The sequence below is a fragment of the Phyllobates terribilis genome, unplaced genomic scaffold (assembly GCF_046119375.1).
Source record: "Phyllobates terribilis strain yellow unplaced genomic scaffold, ASM4611937v1 Scaffold_1__5_contigs__length_1240528914, whole genome shotgun sequence".
NCBI lineage: Eukaryota > Metazoa > Chordata > Amphibia > Anura > Dendrobatidae > Phyllobates > Phyllobates terribilis.
Genome location: NW_027362761.1, coordinates 36593953 through 36613845, shown reverse-complemented (window position 1 = coordinate 36613845; position 19893 = coordinate 36593953). Strand labels below are relative to the sequence as shown.

The window sequence follows — 19893 nt, the reverse complement described above, 5'->3', positions numbered from 1 at the left end:
CAATCACACATTAACAGTTCCAATCGAACACCAGATCACATACAGCTTTTGTTTTGGCCAAAAGATATTTTAAGCTGCCACCACGACGAGGTAAACTCTTCTGGCTGGGCCCTACTCTACTCTAACCTATTAAACATTTCTTAAAATATCCAATACTATTTTAGGTATATTTTTATTTATTTTTCTTTTAAGGGAATGTGTCGCATACATTTTTTAAAATGACCAATAATATCATATACAAGGGACAAATACCATCACTCCATGGCCAGATCACATATTGCCCCCACATAGTGACCGAATAACACCACATAAAAGGCACAAATGCCTCCACACCGTGACCAAACCACATATTGTCATCACATAGTGACCAAATACTACAATACTGATCATTAATAAACAGTAATGTTACCTTAAGTGCCATTATACACAGGAACTCTACATAGTATACAGTGTATAGTGTCAGTGTACAGGTAATACAGCGATTACCAGTGACTACATACACAGGAGCTCTCTATATAGTGTCAGTGTACAGGTAATACCGGTATCATCTGTGATATTATACCCAACTCTGTATATAGTGTCAGTGTACAGGTAATGGTGATCACCAGTGACATTATATACAACTCTGTATATAGTGTCAGTGTACAGGTGAAAGTGATCAGTGACATTATACACAACTCTGTATATAGTGTCAGTGTACAGGTGAAAGTGATCAGTGACATTATACACAACTCTGTATATAGTGTCAGTGTACAGGGAATAGTGATCACCAGTGACATTATACACAACTCTGTATATAGTGTCAGTGTACAGGTAATAGTGATCACCAGTGACATTATACACAACTCTGTATATAGTGTCAGTGTACAGGTAAAAGTGATCACCAGTGACATTGTACATAGTATATAGTGTCAGTGTACAGAGAACACACTGACTCACCAGCAGGGCTATGGAGTCGTTAAGCCAGACCTCCAACTCCTCAATTTCCATGACCATGACTCCGACTCCCTCATACATGGCTCATGTGTAAGTGATAAATTTACTGTAGCACAGATTCATCTCCGCTAAAAGTCTAGACCCTTAGATCAGGAATAGGACAGACATTTATAGGACATCTCATAACTTTCCCAGACTCTTATGGAAAAATATTCCCCACAAACTGCATTGAACTACTGTACCTAATTTATTATACAGGGTGGTCCAAAAGTAGGTGGACAGAAAGTGTAATAAGGTTATGAAGGGGGAGATTTATCAAACATGGTGTAAAGTGAAACTGGCTCAGTTGCCCTTAGCAACCAATCAGATTCCACTTTTCTTTCCCCCAATTCATTACCAGTCACTCATGCATTCTCAATGCCCCCCACTCCCGATTCATTATATTTACATGCACCTCTTCGCCCCAATTCATTTTATGTCCTCTTTCTCCCACCCCCACTTCATCATGTTGTCCCCCACCCTCAAATCATTATCCTTTGCTCTCTCCCTAAACCCTCAAATTATTTGCTCTCCCCACTTCATTTCCTCTTTCCACCCCCCCACTCCCAGTTCATCATGAGCTGTCCCCCAAGACCATTTAATTCTGTTTAAAAATAAAGTTTTCATACTTGCCTCTTATAAAATCCTTGCAGCTCTACTTCTGGACTGGCAGCATCCTTGCGCTCGATGTCTATGCGTACGTGCCATCTCCAGCGCGTCACTGACTGGAGGGAGGGACTCCCTTGGAACTGCATGGCCGTGCAGCTCCAACGCTCCCTGTGCGGAGGAGATGTACACGGACTGCAGCGGCACGCAGGCACACGATAACCCGGAGCCCGATGAGAAGAAGCACAAGATGAAGGGAGCCTGGGTCCCCGCTCTTTACTGCTGTTTATCGGGCCCCATACAGCGGTAAGGGCAGTAATGCCCTGATGGCGGCCCTGACTATATATACTGCAATATAAGTGTATTGCAGTATTTAGATAAAAACATGGCCTCCAAAGAAGCTTGACTGAGCTTCACCAGAGAATACCAACATGGGGGTCCTACAGCTGGCCCCCAGTTGCCATAGCAGCCCATTGGCACTCTGCAATTGTGTTGCAGATGGTCGATGGGCATCTGGAATGATATGTCCCCAGGATCAATTGCTTTGAATTTTGTAATCAGATTTTTGGCAGTGATTGGAGGTTAGCTTTGATCGCTTATGTAATCTACTGGGTATGGTGTGGGCTCAGTTTCTAAGCCCGCTCTATATACCCAGTCCATATTCATGCACAACTTGTGATGTGAAGTTGCATCACACGTCAGGAAGGGGTTAAGAAAATATCCTAGTTTACTGCTAAAACCACTTCATATTCATCCTAGCTATGTTTTTGTTCACCCTATATCTTTTCTTTCATTCTTCTACAATATTGAATGCAATTTAAAAATTGTATCCTTTGGCTGCCGTAATCAGTTTGGTGGCACAGCGAGTTTTGGCCTTTCTTTATATAATATAAACTTGTCTTGTGCCAGGAGCCATAATTTTTTTTTTTTTTTTGTTTTTCAGGCTTGGATGTAATTGTCAGTTTGGGTTGCATATAACTTAAAGGGGTTGTCCGGTCCAAATCAATAAGTCTGGTGTCACTCTGTGTGACTGCAGGCTTATGAATCCCTCCAGCGCACGCAGTGTGTGCTGCTGGGATTCGCTGGTTTCTGAGCCAGGACCTGAGGTATGTATGCGTTATACATACTCCCGGCCAGAGCCTGACTAGTGGGCGCGGCCTCGCTCCATACACCTGCATTGAACGATGTCGCACCCTGATTAGTGACGTGGGTGTGGTCTACTAGAGAGCACAGTTTCGCTCCGTACAAGTGTATGGAGTGAGGCGGTGCCCACTGCATGGGCTCTGGCCGGGAGTATGTATAATGCATACATACCCTCAGCTCCCGGGTCAGAAGCCGGTTAATTGTCGCAGCGCAGTGTGCGCGCGCTGGAGGAATTCCTAGGTCTGCAGTCAGTGACTCTACTTGGAGTCATATTGAACAGCAGCATTGTTAGACTATAGAGCTGCTGTTGCCTCTCACCGTGCAGACTGTGTATTCCCATGTGGTGCAGCTTCATCTTGTCTTTTGTGCCTCCTGCTTGTGACTGATTGATTTCTCCCTGTCACCTCTTACAAATAGAAGATGCAGGAGAACATTTTGAAGACCAACCATCTGATACAATTGACCAACTGCTGACGCAGCCGTACACATGTTTGGTTTATATTGGCTATTACAGTCAGACAATCCTTTCGCACACAAAGCTTACACGCAATAAAGGTTTTTTATCGGACAAAAATTTTAAATACATCTAACTTTTCAGATATGTCGTTGGTTAACGCAATCAATTGTGAAACTTCACCGAACAGTCATTCTTGATGGTTGAAATAGTCAATTCTCATCAACTTCAGTCTGTGCATGGGCACTAGTGAGTTTGCTGTAGATAATCATTGTTAGTACTTGCCTACTAAATCACTGCACTCCTGTTCCCATAGTTGGGGCAGAAGTTACATATTTAGCAGCACTCTCTGCATGGGGACATACGATGAACAAGTAGAGAGGGGCTGAGAGTTGCCAGCAGCATTTGATAAGTAATGTCATCATGTAGATCACAAGAAGCCTGACCAGTCTGTGATTTCCAGAAATGTTATTTACCTGCAGGTACAGCATTAAACTCATTCTTTCCTACCTTACCGGAGAAAATGAAGTTTTAGGCAAAGTGCCCACGATGCAGAAATGCTCTGGATTTTTCCTGAGCGTTTCTGCATCTCCCTGGCAAAAAAAAAAACGCATGCGGATTGTACATGCGTTTTTTCTGCCAGGAACAAGCGCTTGTCAAGCTTTTTTAGCATGCGATTTCACATGCTTTTGTCAAGCTCTTTTTCCAAGCGATTTTTAGGAAAAGAGCTTGAAAATTGGTCACACTATATAAATCCGTGCTACCGGCATGGATTTATACTGTTTGACCAACATCATGTTAAAAGAAAAAAAAAAATTAGAACATAAAAAATAACCTTATACTCGCCTTCTGATGGCACCCGCTCTGCTTCCGGCGTCGCTGCTGGCTCCGTGGCGGGTACCGGTAATGTGAAAGGACCTTCCATGATGTCAGCGGTCATGTGACAGGTCAGAAGGCGAGTATAAGGTTCTTTTTTATTTTAATTCTTTTTTTACTTACAGGTACTATGGTTCCCCGGTCTGGAGGAGAGTCTCCTCTTCTCCAGACCCGGGTACCATCTACACATTGAATCGCTTAATATCCGCATGTGCACATGTAGTCATGCGGATCTTATGCGATCCAATGCAAGTAAGTGGCTGCAAAATCACACTAGAATTGGTCTTGCTGTGGGTTTTACCGCAATGCGAATTCGCAGCAAAAAATTTCCGCATGATGTGCACAGCACATGCGGATTTGCATTGCAGTAAATGGCAAACCTATTACAAGCGGTTTTAAGGCGTTTTCGCGCCGAAAATATGCCGCAAAAACGCATTAAAATCGCTTCGTGTGCACATAGCCTAATTCTGCTCGCAGCAGCTCGCTTCCAGTCTTATGTGATGTAGGGAGCGTTTACAGTCAATGTGCACTGTACAGTGAGCATGGTTGTAATCACTCCCTTGCACTGACATGTTGCTCCCTGCTGGACAGTGATTACAGCTGTGCTCACAGAATAGTGAGCGGTGACTGTTACATCTCCTCGATGACTGGAAACAAGTGGCTGCAGGGAGAATATAACTTTATTTTCTCCCTGTACCCGTTCTGGTAAGGCAAGCAGGCGTGATTTTAGTGCTATTCACCTGCATATTAACCACCTTCATGCAAGTAAATAGCATTTCTGGAAGTGAGAGGTTCACTTTAACATGTATGAATGGCAGTGAACTGGCAAGAGACAAATTACACTGCTGGCATACTGATAGTTTGTTATTATAGGTGCAAAAAAGTGGAAAAGAAATTCAAGTAGTGCAGTTTTAACTCGCCAAAGGCAAACCTGATGGTTTATATGTGATAGGTGTGCCTTCCTGCTTGTTAGAATTCACCACAGTAAAGTATGCTTCTAGTGTGCACATATACAGGAATGCCAGCAGTGCTGACTTTGCATTGCTTTTACCGTTAAATAACATCACCCAGTAATCACGAGCATTTGTTTTTCATAGTTGATGAAAAGACAAAAGACACTGCCATCAAGTTGGCTGAGTTTGTTGCTCAGATGGGACCCGAAATAGAGCAATTTAGCATGGAGAACAGTGTAAACAATCCAGAATTTTGGTAAGGGTGGATAAATTATACTGTGACCTGTCAAAATGTTGTATGTAATGTGCTGGTTTAACTTAGAATTATTCTCTAAAAATGTATAGCAATTTCTGTAGTGTACTATATGAACCTATTAAATAAGATAAAAATGAATTCTGCTGAAAAAAATGAAAACTACACCAACATTAAAGAAATGCTGTGCACATTGTTGAAGTTAATTCCATTCGGATACTTCTAAATACTGTAGTTCTATTCTATGCATATTTGAAGTATGCCTCCAGTGCTACTTGCCTGCTCCATCTTCAGATTGCATGTAGGAAGACACATCTCCACACTGGTACAGTTATAAATGACTTTTGTGCACAGGTCCTCATAATAAGAATCACACCAATGCACAATACTCTGGGTATTACACAATTGCCTCTGCACCCTTTATGCACTCATGTTTCACCACAACTAATTTAAAAGCCAAGTGGGATTCGCATTAGGTGGGGCATGTTCCTTGTGATACCAAGGTCTTAGACAGATTTTTTTTTTCCCTTTTTTGGAATTTTTCCTATGTATGAAATAAATTGCTTACTGTTTTTTCCCTCCCCCTCCTCTGAAGGTTTTTACATGAGAAAGACAGTCCTGCATACAAGTTCTATCAGAGTAAAGTGAAGGAGTACAAGCAAGCTCAAGTAGAAACCTCTGATGAGGAAATTGGGCTAGAAGACACTGATTTAGAGAACATAAGGACTGGCGATGAATTACAAAATGATTCTGACGAGGAAATGGCAGTAGAACCGGATGCAGAATGTGAGGCTGCTGAAGCGCCAAGCGCAGAGGCTATTCCAGTAGCTGCATTTAGCCAAATGCCCACTCCAGCCCGACCACTTGTAACTCGAAAGAGAGTAGCTAACCTCAAGGTTGGCATGCTACCGCCCAAAAGAGTGTGTCTTGTGGAAGAGCCCAAAAGTAAGAATATCTTTTTCTCTGTTTTTTAATTCCTCTAAGTTTCTTTTCAATTCTTGCTTTTCAATTGATTTGTATGGTGATAAATCAGATCATTAGTTCAACTGCATTCAGATTGTGCTTGTAGGCTGGGTTACTGTATGCTGGGTTACTGTTTGCCATATTTTAACAATTTCATTGAACTTACAAAGCGATGTGTTCTAACATTCCCATGTGCTCTGAATTGTATTAACTGAAACATTTTAAGTTTCTTTTAGTTATATATCCTATTTTTTTTATAATAGTTCATGAACCGGTCCGTATTGAATATGAACGCCCACGGGGACGTGGACGCAGCAGAAAAAGGGTAAGTCCCACATAGTAAGATGTATTCTCTATTTCTGGTTTAAAGGTATTTTTTTTTCACTTTACAAAAACATGGCCCAAAACTTTTTTTTTTTTTTTTGTACGTGTAAAATAGGGTACTCTCCTTCCACAGGTCCAGCACTGGCTCTCGCAGGCCAGATTTTTTTAGACAGTATGAGCATTTCAGCTCTGTGATATGTACTGTAAATGTCATGTTGCTTTGGCAGCCAGTACATGAGGACCGGAGCAGCGGAGAGCTGACTCTGGGAAGGTGAGTACCTACTGTGTTGTTTTGATATGTAGAAAAGCCTTTGGGGCCATGTGTTTGAAAAGTGAGAGCAACCTTTTTTTTTTTAAAAAAAAAAAATGTGTAGTTATATATTGAAAGAAATACATGCAACAATAAGTGTCTCATCACTTTATATGCACAGAATCTACAGTCACATACGTTATATTAACAAATATTGGGACTCCTACATATTACAGCTGCAGGAGCTCTAATTACCTTATTCCAACATGGGTATTAATATTGAGTTGGTCCCGATTTTTCAGTTATAACAGTTTCCACTCAGTTGGGATGGCTTTCTACAAGATTTTGGAGTGTCTGTGGGATTTTTTTTTTCCTATTTTCCAGAAGAGCATTTGAGAGGGCTTGGCTCGCATTCTGTTTTAGCTCATCCCAAAGGTGTTCGATGGGGCAGAGGTCAGGCAAGTTCTTCTGCACACACTTGCCCAACCATGCCTTTATGGATCTTGCAAAGTCATTCTGGAACAGAAAAGGACCTTCCACAAATCTGGAATTGTCGAAAATGTTGTGGTATGCTGAATCATTAAGATTTCCCTTCACTCTAGTTAAGGGAACTTGGCCAACTTTTGAAAAACAACCCCATACCATTATCCCCTCTCCACCAAACTTTACAATTTGCACAGTACAATCAAGCTGGTAAGGTTCTTCTGGCATTTGCCAAAACCCAGACTCATCCATCAGACTATTAAATACAAAAGTGTAATTCATCACGCCGCAGAACATACTTCTACTGCTTTGGCGTCCCGTGGCAGCGTGCTTTACACCACTTCCGCCAATACTTGGCATTGTGCTTGATCTAAGGCTTGTATGCAGCTTCTCAGCCATGGAAACCCATGCCTTGGGACTGCCAGCACAAGTTTTTGTGCTGAGTTTACTGCCAGAGGAGGTTTTGAGCTCTGTAGAGCATTGGTGACTTTTGGGAATACTGCACCTCAGCACTCAGTAACTCTCTGTAAAGTTACATGGTCTGCCGTTTTGAGTTGCTGTGGTTTCTAAACGCTTTTACATATTCCACAATCAACTGAGTGTGGTAATACTGAAAACTGGAAGGGAAGAAATTTCATGAACTTACTTGTTACAATGAAGGCATCCTAGTACAGTACCACGCCTGAATTCATTGAGCACTTTGGAACAAGCCATTCTATCACAAATATCTGTACAGGCAGACTACATGGCTAGGGGCTGGATTTTATGTACCTGTGGCAATAGGACTGGATAAAAGACCGGAATTCAAGGCTTAAAATCTGTCCCAATACATTCCCCATATAACGCTTATTTTATATAGGGTGTTTTGCTTTGTGGGCGAGCACATTACCGCCATTAATAGGTGACTTTGTTGAGAACTTATGATGGGTAGACAACTATAATGAAGACTCTCCTCCTGAATCAATCCCTCTACGTTCCAGGCAAAGTGTATTTTTCTTTTTCACTATGCTTGGCTAGTGGCAGCTGTACCAATTTGCTGAGTGGCCCAGAGTCCAAAAAACAAACGCCTTTTAACACTTTTTCTTCCTTTTTTTTCTTTTTTTCCTCAAGAAACCAGTGGATTTACAGTATGCTGATAAGAAGCTTACCCAACAGAATGTGGGTTTTCAGATGTTGTGTAAGATGGGCTGGCAAGAAGGTGACGGACTTGGTTTTCGTGGATCTGGCATCAAAAACCCCGTAAACGTGTATGTTGTGCAACAGGTTTATTTTACATATTGCTGTCAGCAAGTTTTTATTTTGCACTACCTTATACATAAGTAGCTTACCACAGCCTGGGCTTTACAAAGAACCCTTTATTATGGAGTTCCTTTTTGAACCATCATCCTTGGAAACTGTAGGCTGCTGACACACAGGCTCTATGGTCCATAGTATATTTTGTCCTCACCGATATGAGGTGCATATTAAACTGGGCCTCCAGCACAAATTGTACACCTCATTCTTTATAGTAGAGTTATTATCTGAGAACAGTTATATTTTCTGTGGTCGTTTTTTCCGTCAGCAGGTCTTGGATGACTGACGCCAAAGGCATTTACTGACATGACCAAAGATTATCACTTGGATTTCCTTTCGCTGTACATGAGCTGGTTTGCTCGCTGTACATGAGCTTGCTTTACCAGTGTTTCACCAAAAGATACACTTTTCTAAAGAATGTTTGATGTCATATCCTGTCCAAGTTAAAAAGCCATTCACTGGCTGTTTTTAAGTTGTATGCCACTTTTTTTAGGGGCACAGTCTCTGCTGGAGAGGGCTTTGGTACTGAAGGAAAGAAGGCTGGCACTTCTACAAACTTTGATGCTTTTCGTCACAGAATGATGCAAATGTACAAGAAAAAATTTGCCAAATAAGTAGGTAAGCTTGCAGAATACTCCATAAATACACACTTTTTTTTAATGTGTTAATGGTGCATTCCTTTGAAAGAAGTGGAAGATTATCTGGATTAATGAGGAAACACTTTTCAAAAGTGTGTGTACAGAATGGGGCTGATTTATCAAAGCTTTTACGGCAGAAAACTGGTGAAAAAGCTCTGAAAAGTTTTCAAAATTTTTGCACAGATGTTAGTTGCACAAACTTTTGTGATTTTTATTTTTTATTTTCTTTTTTGTCAATTTTCACGCCAGTTTCAATCCGCTCTGTCAAAATGGGAGGAACTCTAGGGAAGCATGGCAGTCAAATTTATCAAGTGTGCCAACATTTTGTACTCCAGAAATGCTGCTCCAGTCCCTGGTTGTAGTAGCATTCTTTCTGGTACGGAGTCATAGGCCACTCAGAAGTGATGCTGAATTAAGTGGAGAATGAATTCGCCGCCTTCTACTCCAGCAAGTCTGGCATAGTGCATGCGTGTTACGCCAGTCTTGATGAATCTGTCCCATTGACTAACCACCACATTTTAGGCGCTTTTCTTTTCCCAATGCAAGCAGCTTACACTCCTGCAATATGTTCAATACCTAGACAGGCAGAGACCTTATGATTTGTTGGCTATGTGATGGCGATCCTAGATAGTGTTAGAATAATTTTGTTGAGAATATTGGTGTTATGTCCTAAACGTACTTTCATTGCCCTTTGTACGTTTTACAGTCGTGAGCGGAGTTTGATTCTCTTCTTGTGTATTTACTCTTTTTCAATACAAGTGTGTACCTTCAAGCTCGGGCTTTTCTTTCCAAGTTGGACATCAAAATAAAATTTTCTATCAAACAGGAGTAGAAAATCTAACACACGAGAAATGTTGTGTATCTTGTAGGTTGAAAGGTGCAATCACTTGATCAATATTGTATGTAATTTGAAAGGGGATGATTGGGATCCGTGCTGTCTGCTTATATCGTAACGTTAAGTCTTCTCGCAGTGGTTGTTCTGTTTCAGAGGACAACCTTATATTTAATTTAGAGTCTTATACAGGAATACTGTATTGAATTTTCAGAATCTGTTTTATATTCCATTCTTTCACATATTTATACCTCTTATTATAAAGCATTTTCACGTTTAAAACAAAAACCATTAAAAATGTCCTCTTTCTGAAGGCAATTGAATTTGTTTCTTTGGTTTTTGTACCATCAAAAGAATTTAGAAACCAGCAGTTTGTGTGATTTATTTCACTTTGAGCGGTTTCTGGTTTCAAGATTTGGACATCTTTGCCATAATATTTGGCCCACATCACACAGTGCTTTTCCGTGTGGTTAATGTGGGGCAGGAATTTTACTTTATTCGCAGACCATTGTGCCTAGCATTTATGCTGCATGATCTTAGCCCTTCGTGGTAAGGCGGCTCTTGCTGGCCTGGTTGGACCTCTTATGTACTCGCTGATTTTCATGCCATTTAAGTTCAAATATTCATTTTTTTTTCATTTTTTTCCCCCCATGTCACAGGAAACTGGAGGACTGCTGAAATCTATGAAGTTACTTTTTCCTGTATATTTTGGGTCTCAAGTTAAACCCCTATAGTTTTCAGATTAAAAGGTGTGTTTGTTCCTGATCTTCCTACATACTGGTTTTGTTCTTGTCTTTGTTTTATTTCTTCTTTCATATACTGGGATAGAAGTGTTGCCATTATTAGAAAACCTTTTTCCTATCCTGTGGCACATTTCTAATGTATACATTTCACTAAAGCTTTTAAGAAACAAAATGTTAGTTCTTTAGTAGATATTTGTTTTGGTCATTACAATATTACCTGGTATAAAACTGTTTAACAATATTTTCAAGTATGTTTGTTTTAAGTGTTTTCACTTGTGGACAACCCTTTGTTAATGGGCCCAGGGAGGTAGTTTGGTTTGGGAATGCTCTCCTCCCAGAACGGTGCCGCTACTCCGTATTGAGCGATACATCCCTTGCCGAATTCCTGTTATCAGTAGGAAAAAAGCATTATTTCCACTGAGACAAAATGAATGTGGCAGACAGACTTTGGTGGCTGGGGACGTGACTCTGAGTATACGTAGGAGTGGTGCCAGTCTAGGAGGGGTGAGTATCTTTTTTTTTTTTTTCTTTTATGTGATTAAAAAGTCTTGTGTAAATAAAAATGGTATCCCTGAAACAGTCATCTTGTCTCGCAAAATACAAGCCTATATGCTGTCAGTAGAAAAATAAAGTTTTAGATCACATATGGCTTTCTATAAATGTTTTTCTTTTTTTTACAAAATTGATCTTATGTGTAAAACTAACAAAACCTAAAAAACATTTATTAATGTGGTATCGCTGAAATTGTACTGTCCCAAGGAATACCAACATCTTATACCACATGGTAATAAAAAGGATAAAAAGTTATTGAACTGCTGCTGTTTTGTTTATTCTGCTTTCCAAAAATCGCAAGAATGCTCGCTTCACATTTATCCTGCGCTCTGAGCTGAGCACGGACATCTGGATTTCCATCTAAATCTCTGGGAGGAAAAAAGAATAAGAGATTCAGACAATACAGACAGAACGGGTTTCTATATGAGTTAGACCAGGGGTAAATGGGCCACGCATAGAAAAATTTTTAATATGAAGGGCCGCATTTTTTTTTTATTTTTTAAATTCTTTATAATTGTGTTCATATGGGTTATGATCCAGGTCTTGTCTTTTACTTCAGTCTTTACAAAAACAGCATTTTAAGTGGCCAAATATCGTTTTTTTTTTTTTTTTTTATGGCCCCTTTTAACTGTAGGAAGGGTCCCCATCTTGTTATACTGTTCCCCATCCTGTAATCTCCATCCTGTAATAATGTCCCCTGTCTTGTAATGTCTCCATCCTGTAATAATGACCCTTGTCGTGTAATAATGGTCCCCATCTTGTAGCAACGTCTCCATCCTGGTCCCCATCTTGTAACACACAAAAAATTGTTCTCACCTGACCTCGCTTCTTCTGCAAACGGCGTCCTATTCCTCTTCCACAGCCGGGGCACTTGAAGTTATGTGCACCTGCGCCGTGACGCTGACCTCTGATTGGCCAGGGGCTGGTATAGGTATTGTGGTGCAGAGAGCTGGTCCCTGCGCCGCAATACATTTCAGTTAAATGTGCGTCCGAGAACACACATTCAGTTGAATAAAAGCACTGACGTCTGCGGCCCCTGACTCCCTGGGCCTTATGTTTTGAGAGCCCTGAGTTATAGACAGTCATTTTGAAATCCATCTGGCTTCTTTCCCAGCCCCTGCTGTAAAAATGTCCTCCACCATTTTTTTATTTTTAAAGGCATGCACAAAAGTGCCGTCGACTACGCTCTTCTAAAAAGTTGGGCAACACCAAAATAGATGCCATATGGATTACAAAGTGGCAATATGTACCACATTATAGTGAATAGTTCAGTCTCTGAATGCGGTATTTTGAATATTTGGACAGAATTCCATACGCATAGTGCTCTGCATAAATGAGTACACCCACTTTTTAAAAAGTATCTCATTCAATAGAAAAACAATTTCCAAAATTTTGATGACTGAGTTTCATAGAATATTTTTTTTTTTTAACAACTAACATGAACGTAAGGTTAATATAACTTTTAATTCCAAAATGTTCAATTTTTGCCCAAATTATTTAATGCAAAAATGTATACACCCCACATCAAAAGCGAATACATCCAGTATTCTGTATGACCTACATGATTTTTAAGTTGGCAACATGTTGCAAAATCTTTCCATTCTTCAAGAACAACCTCTTCTTTTTTTTTTTTTTTTTTTTTTTTTATAGCCTGCTAGATGGAGAGTGATGCTCAACTTGTCTATTCAGAATTCCCCATAGGTGTTCGATTGGGTTTAGATCAGAAGATATACTTGGCCACTGAGTCACTTTAACCCTGTTCTTCTTCTGAAATCCAACAGTGGCCCTGGATGTGTTATGGATCATGTAGTGTTGGAAAAGTTTGTGTGTACCAAGGTCACAGAGTGATGGTAGCATCTTCTTTCGATATAGAACGGTACATCTCTGAATTCATGCCGTAAATTAAATGTAGCAGTAGCAGCACTCGTGCAACCCCACATAAGACTCTGCCACCATCATTTTTCACTGTAGGCACCATGCAAATTTTTTTTTGTTCTTCTCACTTTTGTGATGCCATACAGTTTTCAAGGAAACTGTTCCAAAAACAATTATCTTGGTCTCATCAGTCCAAAGTATAGGGTTCCAGTAGTCTTCATGTTTTTCAGCCCTGGCAAATGTGGGCTGCTTTGTGCACGGGCTTTATTAGAGGCTTCCATCGTGGACAACACCCATGCATACCATTCTTCTGCAGTGTGTGCCGTTTTTTTGTCACTTACCCCAGTTTGACTTTCTACTTCTTTAGCTAACTGCCGTGAACTTACATGCCGATTTTCTTCAATTCTACTCATCTGAAGACACTCCTGTTTAGGTGTTAACTTCTGTGGTAAGCCTTGATGTCTGTGAGATGGTTGCAGTTACATCTTTTTAAAATATTTGGATCACTTTTGCTCCAGTATTCTGACTAATAATAAAGCTTTGCTGATCTTCTTGAAGCATTCACCTTTTTTGTGTAAATAAATTTACTTTCTCAGTTCTTGTGACATTTTTCTTCCATGTTGTGCCATTGCGGACAGCATGAAAGGGGAAGGAGGAGTTTTCTTTAACGTCCTTTTATAGTTAACTGTCTGCTGGACAACTGTTTAATGCATACCGTATATTCCGGCGTATAAGACGACCTGGTGTATAAGACGACCCCCCCTATTTTCCTGTTAAAATATAGAGTTTAGGCTATATTCACCGTATAAGACTACCCCTTTTCCAACGCATACCAAACACCGGTAAAAATTAAAAAAAACAGATTTGAATTTAACATGGCCCTTTTTTAATTTAAATTCTTATGACATGCAGGAAAACTGTCACTCATAAACATATTAAAATAGGGGGGACCCCACGTCATTTTTTGGGGGGGTCCCCCATTCTAATAGCTAGTAAAGGCTAGGTATTCAGCTGGGGGCTGATATTAGTAGCCTGGGAAGCTCCGTGGGTATTACCCCCTTCCCAGACTTCAAACATCTGCCCCAGCCGTCTGCTTAACCTCCGCTAGAGACTATAATGATGGGGGATCCCACGCCAATTTTCTTTTTAAAAAATCCTTTATTTTAACACTAAATGACAATTGAGGGGTTAATAAAGATACAGTCCCTAAATTATTATTAATTTTGTAATTTTTCCCAAAAATGTTGACGTGGGCTTCGCCATATTTTTGTGTCCAGCCAGGTACAGCAGGCAGGAACGGGCTGCCCCCAACCACCAGCTGCCTATTTGTACCTGGCCGGACACAACAATATAGGGAAGCCCTTTTTTTTTTTAATTATTTCATGAAATAATTAAAAAAAAAAAAAAAAAAGACGTGGGGCTTCGCCCTATTTTTGTGTCCATCCAGGTACAACTAGGCAGCTGGGGACTGTTGAAATCTGCAGCGCAGGGAGGCCCAAGCTTTCTGCCCCCCCCCCCCCCGCTGCAAATTGCAGTCCGCAGTCACCCCAGAAAATGGCGCGTTCATAGAAGCGCCATCTTCTGGCGCTGTACCCAACTCATCCAGGGCCCTGGTGCGGTGGCTCACTGGGTAATAAAGGGGTTAGGGCCAGCTTGGCATTATCAGCTGGCCCTAAGCCTGAAATTCATGAGGTCACGCCAATATTAGACATGACCGCCATGAATTTCTAGTAAAGTAATTAAAAAAAACACAACACCCAGAAAAAAGTCCTTTAATTGAAATAAACACACAATTCTTTATTGTTCTAAATTAAACCATACTTACCGTCACACCCATTCCAGCTGAAGCCAACGATCTCCTGCAATAAAAGTAAAATAATAAAGCAACCTCATCCTTACCTCTCCATGGTTCCCAGGACCGGTCCAGCTCTGCTACATCGAGATGACAGGCTGCACCGCAGCAGAACGCTGCCATCCAGCCTGTCATCCCGCAGGCATGCTTGTGCTCCTCAGTGTCTGACTGTGACGGCATCCAGATGAGCCGAGATCATGTCCAATGAACTCGGCTCACCTCATGCACGTCACTGACAGCGTGGGAAAATTCTCCTGCTCCCCGCATGCGCAGTAGAAGTTTCCCACGCTGTCAGTGACGGACGTCCAGGAGGTGAGCTGAGTTCATTGTCGGCTCATCTGGATGCCGTCACAGCGAGACACTGAGGAGCGCAAGCATGCCTGCGCTTCTCAGTGTCTGCGGGATGACATGCTGGATGGCAGCGTTCTGCTGCGGTCCCGCTTGTCATCTCGATGTAGCAGAGCTGGACCTGTCCTGGGAACCATGGAAAGGTAAGGATGAGGTTGCTTTATTATTTTACTTTTATTGCAGGAGATCGTTGGCTTCAGCTGGAATGGGCGTGATGGTAAGTATGGTTTAATTTAGAACAATAAAGAATTGTGTGTTTATTTCAATTAAAGGACTTTATTCTGGGTGTTTGTGTTTTTTTGTAACTTTGACTATGGGGTTAGTAATGGGGGTGTCTTATAGACGCCTCTCCATTACTAACCTGGGCTTGATGTCAGCTGGCATTATAAGCTGACATCAACCCCAACCCTATTACCCCACTGCCACCGCTACAGGGCAGTGGGAAGAGCGAGGCTAAGTGCCAGAATTGGCGCATCCTATGGATGCGCCATTTCTGGGGCGGCTGACGGCTGGTGTTTCTAGCCTGGGAGGGGGCCAATATTCATGGCACCCTTCCTGGGCTATTAATATCAGCCTCCAGCTGTCTGCCTAGCCTTTGCTAGCTATTAAAATAGGGGGGACCCCACGTCATTTTTTTGGGATCCCCCATTTTAATAGCTAGTAAAGGCTAGGTATTCAGCTGGGGGCTGATATTAGTAGCCTGGGGAGCTCCGTGGGTATTACCCCCTTCCCAGGCTTCAGGCTTCAAACATCTGCCCCAGCCGTCTGCTTAACCTCCGCTAGAGACTAAAATTAAGGGGAACCCCACGCCAATTTTTTTTTTAAATAAATCCGTTATTTTAACACTAGATGACAAGTACAGTAACCAGCACTGTCACTGTACTTCATATATATGTGACTGACATGTTTCTATCTATCTAATCTATGTGTGATTCTCTATTCTGTCTGTTATAAATTGTCGGGTACAGATGCTGAATTGCCGGCCGGCTTTTTTAAAGAGACGGTGCATGAAAACGCTAATATTTGTTTTAATAAATCCTTTAACACTAAATGACAAGTACAGTAACCAACACTGTCACTGTACTTCATATATATGTGACTGACATGTTTCTATCTATCTAATCTATGTGTGAAGCTCTATTCTTTCTATTCTAAATTGTCGGGTGCCGGCTTATGCCGCTGCTGAATTGCCGGCTTTTCATATATTGTCACAGAAGCGATGCGAACTTCCCTGCTCCGGACACAGCGCAGCGCTTCTGTGACAAGTGAAAGCTGTCGTCACAGAAGCCCTGCGCTGTGTCCGGAGCTGGGAATACGCAGCGATGTGTCAGTTTCAGCACAGAAGCGCTGACTGTCTGGACCTACCGCCGCCGTATTTTACCTCCCTCCACCTTATATTAACTCCGACATGGCAGGGATACGGCCACGGCAGCTTATTAACACCCCCAGAGTATCCCCGCATGTCAATTTCTGAAAGTTCAAAAGCATTACCGGCGTATAAGACGACCCCAGACTAGACAGAAGATTTTTCAGTCTTCAAAAGTCGTCTTATACGCCGGAATATACGGTAATTAGACTTGCCTGTGGTTGAAATCTTGTAAACTTTGAATTTTGTAGTATAAAGTTTAGCTTTGCTTCTAAGACTTTCATTGGGATGAACTCATTTTTTGCAACATGGTCTTGAATGAATTTAAGAAAATTGCATTTTTATGTTTGCAATCAATGGTCCACATTTGTTGGAATATTTTATAGTATGGCATACCATAGAAAATTTCTTTGACAAATCTTGTTGTGGTCATTTATGCAGAGCACTGTAAGTGCTCAGCGTAGAGCGTGAGATAAATGTGAACCAAGCCTAAAATCGCTCTAAAAGGTTATGCACCACAAAATACTACCAATACAAGCTTCAACTCACCCCATTAAAAAAAAAAAAAAAAAAAGCCGCCACTCGGGTACATAATTTTTCACAGGAAATCTAGAGGGTTTGTAAGTTATTGGTAGCTCTAAGACTCTGGAAATGCTCAGTCTTAAAAAATTCTGTGACATCTGTGATCCTAAATCAAAATACCCCACAATGTGCATAAACCCACAGTTAGTTTCAACATGTTTGGCGTTACTGTAGCGGGGAGAACCTAGTTAACACTTTTTAAGGGTGCATTTCTTCAGACTAACAAGCTAGGCACAATGTATTGGACACTAAGCTGGCATATTTTCAGTTTTCACTCAACACCAACTCACGTTTATTTCTGGAAACACCTATAGGGTCATAGTAGTCACTGCACCCATAGATGAATTCCCAGAGGTGTGTAATTTTCTTTATGGGGGTCATAAGATAGAGGGGTGGTCTTTCTGTACTGGTACCTTTTAGGAGCGTTGCAAACGTCACCCGCAAACTATTCCAGGACTAACTTTGCTCCAAAAGTCAAATAGCGCTCCTTCCTTCCATGGCTGTGGAGTCGGAGTCTGTGTCCATTTTGGTGGAGTCGTTATAAAATGGACCAACACCAGCTCCTAAAATATGCACTGCTCAAAAAACTAAAGGGAACACTCAAATAACACATCCTAGATATGAATGAAATATTCTCATTGAATACTTTGTTCTGTACAAAGTTGAATGTGCTGACAACAAAATCACACACAAATCATCAATGGAAATCAAATTTTATTAAGAAAATGGAGGCCTGGATTTGGAGTTGCCCCCAAAATTAAAGTGGAAAAAACACACTACGGGCTGATCCAACTTTGATGTAATGTTCTTTAAAACAAGTCAAAATGAGGCTCAGTATTGTGTGTGGCCTCTACGTGCCTTTATGACCTCCCTACAATGCCTGGGCATGCTCTTAATGAGGTTGCGGGTGGTCTCCTGTGGTATCTCCTCCCAGACCCTGGACTAAAGCATCCGCCAACTCCTGGATAGTCTGTGGTGCAACGTGAGGTTGGTGGATGGAGCGAGACATGTCCCAGATGTGCTCAATTGGATTCAGGTCTGGGGAACGGACGGGCCAGTCCATAGCTTCAATCTTGCAGGAACTGCTGACACACTCCAGCCACGTGAGGTCTGACATTGTCCTGCGTTAGGAGGAACCCAGAGCCAACCGCACCAACATATGGTCTCACAAGGGGTCTGAGGATCTCCTCTCGGTACCTAATGGCAGTCAGGCTACCTCTGGCGAGCACATGGAGAGCTGTGCGGCCCTCCAAAGAAATTCCACCCCACACCATTACTGACCCACTGCCAAACCGGTCATGCTGAAGGATGTTGCAGGCAGCAGATCGCTCTCCACGGCGTCTCCAGACTGTGAGGTCTGTCACGTGCTCAGTGTGAACCTGCTTTCATCTGTGAAGAGCAAAGGCGCCAGTGGAGACTTTGCCAATCCTGGTGTTCTGTGGCAAATGGCAAGCGTTCTGCGCAGTGTTGGGCTGTGAGCACAACCCCCCATCTGTGGACGTCGGGCCCTCATACCACCCTCATGGAGTCGGTTTCTAACAATTTGTGCAGACACATTTGTGGCCTGCTGGAGGTCATTTTGCAGGGCTCTGGCAGTGCTCCTCCTGTTCCTCCTTGCACAAAGGAGGAGGTAACGGTCCTGCTGCTGGGTTATTGCCCTCCTATGGCTCCTTCCACTTCTCTTGGTATCTGCTCCATGCTCTGGACACTTCAGTTTTTAATTTTTTAAAAAAGTTTAGAATATCCAATAAATTTCGTTCCACTTCACGATTGTTTCCCACTTTTTGTTGATTCTTCCCAAAAACATTTTTAATTTTTATCTTTACGTTTGAAGCCATAAATGTGGCAAAAGGTAGAAAGGTTCAAGGGGGCCAAATACTTACTTTCACAAGGCACTGTACATTGTGTTTTAAGTGTTCCCTTTATTTTTTTTGAGCAGTGTATAATAAATTGGGTACAGTAGTTCAATTCAGTTTGTGGGGAATATTTTTCCATAAGATTTTGGGAAAGTTATGAAATGTCCTATAAATGTCTGTCCTATTCCTGATCTAAGGGTCTAGACTTTTAGCTGAGATGAATCTGCGCTTCAGTAAATTTATCACTTACACATGAGCCATGTATGAGGGAGTCGGAGTCATGGAAATTGAGGAGTCGGAGGTTTGGCTTACCGACTCCACAGCCCTGTGTCGTCCTAAGCCCTGCAGTGTGCCCAAACAGATGAGATATATTTGCATTAGAGAGAAATTGTGTAACAAATTAAGTGGTCCATTTTCTCCTTTTTCGTTTGTGAAAATGTAAAATTTGTGGCTTTAGCAACAATTTTAGTGGGGAAAAAAACTCTTAATTTTTAATTTTTACCTCAGAATTTTATAAAAATTCAGTGAATCACCTGTGGTTTCCAAATGCTTTCTGCACCACTTGTTTATATCAATGAAATTTCTTCATGTATAAATTAAACAATGTATTTTCTCCTTTCTATTAAATCAATTCTGAAATTTAATTTTGACAAATAGACTAAAGTAAGTTTTACTG

General features: G+C 41.5%; 1 protein-coding gene across 3 annotated transcripts in view; it reads left to right on the top strand.

Annotated features, from left to right (window-relative positions):
- Positions 1–11593, top strand: part of SUGP2 (SURP and G-patch domain containing 2) — a 31070-nt gene extending 19477 nt beyond the window's left edge. For 2 of the 3 annotated variants that reach the window (XM_073661030.1, XM_073661025.1), the window contains 6 exons: positions 5152–5263; positions 5856–6205; positions 6487–6548; positions 8391–8527; positions 9067–9191; positions 10703–11593. In XM_073661030.1, coding sequence (XP_073517131.1) covers positions 5152–5263; positions 5856–6205; positions 6487–6548; positions 8391–8527; positions 9067–9187 — 782 coding nt within the window. In that variant the 3' untranslated portion in view covers positions 9188–9191; positions 10703–11593. The remainder of the gene's footprint in view (positions 1–5151; positions 5264–5855; positions 6206–6486; positions 6549–8390; positions 8528–9066; positions 9192–10702) is intronic. The other variant, XM_073661031.1, reaches the window with a different exon arrangement.
- The last annotated feature ends 8300 nt before the right edge of the window (positions 11594–19893 follow it).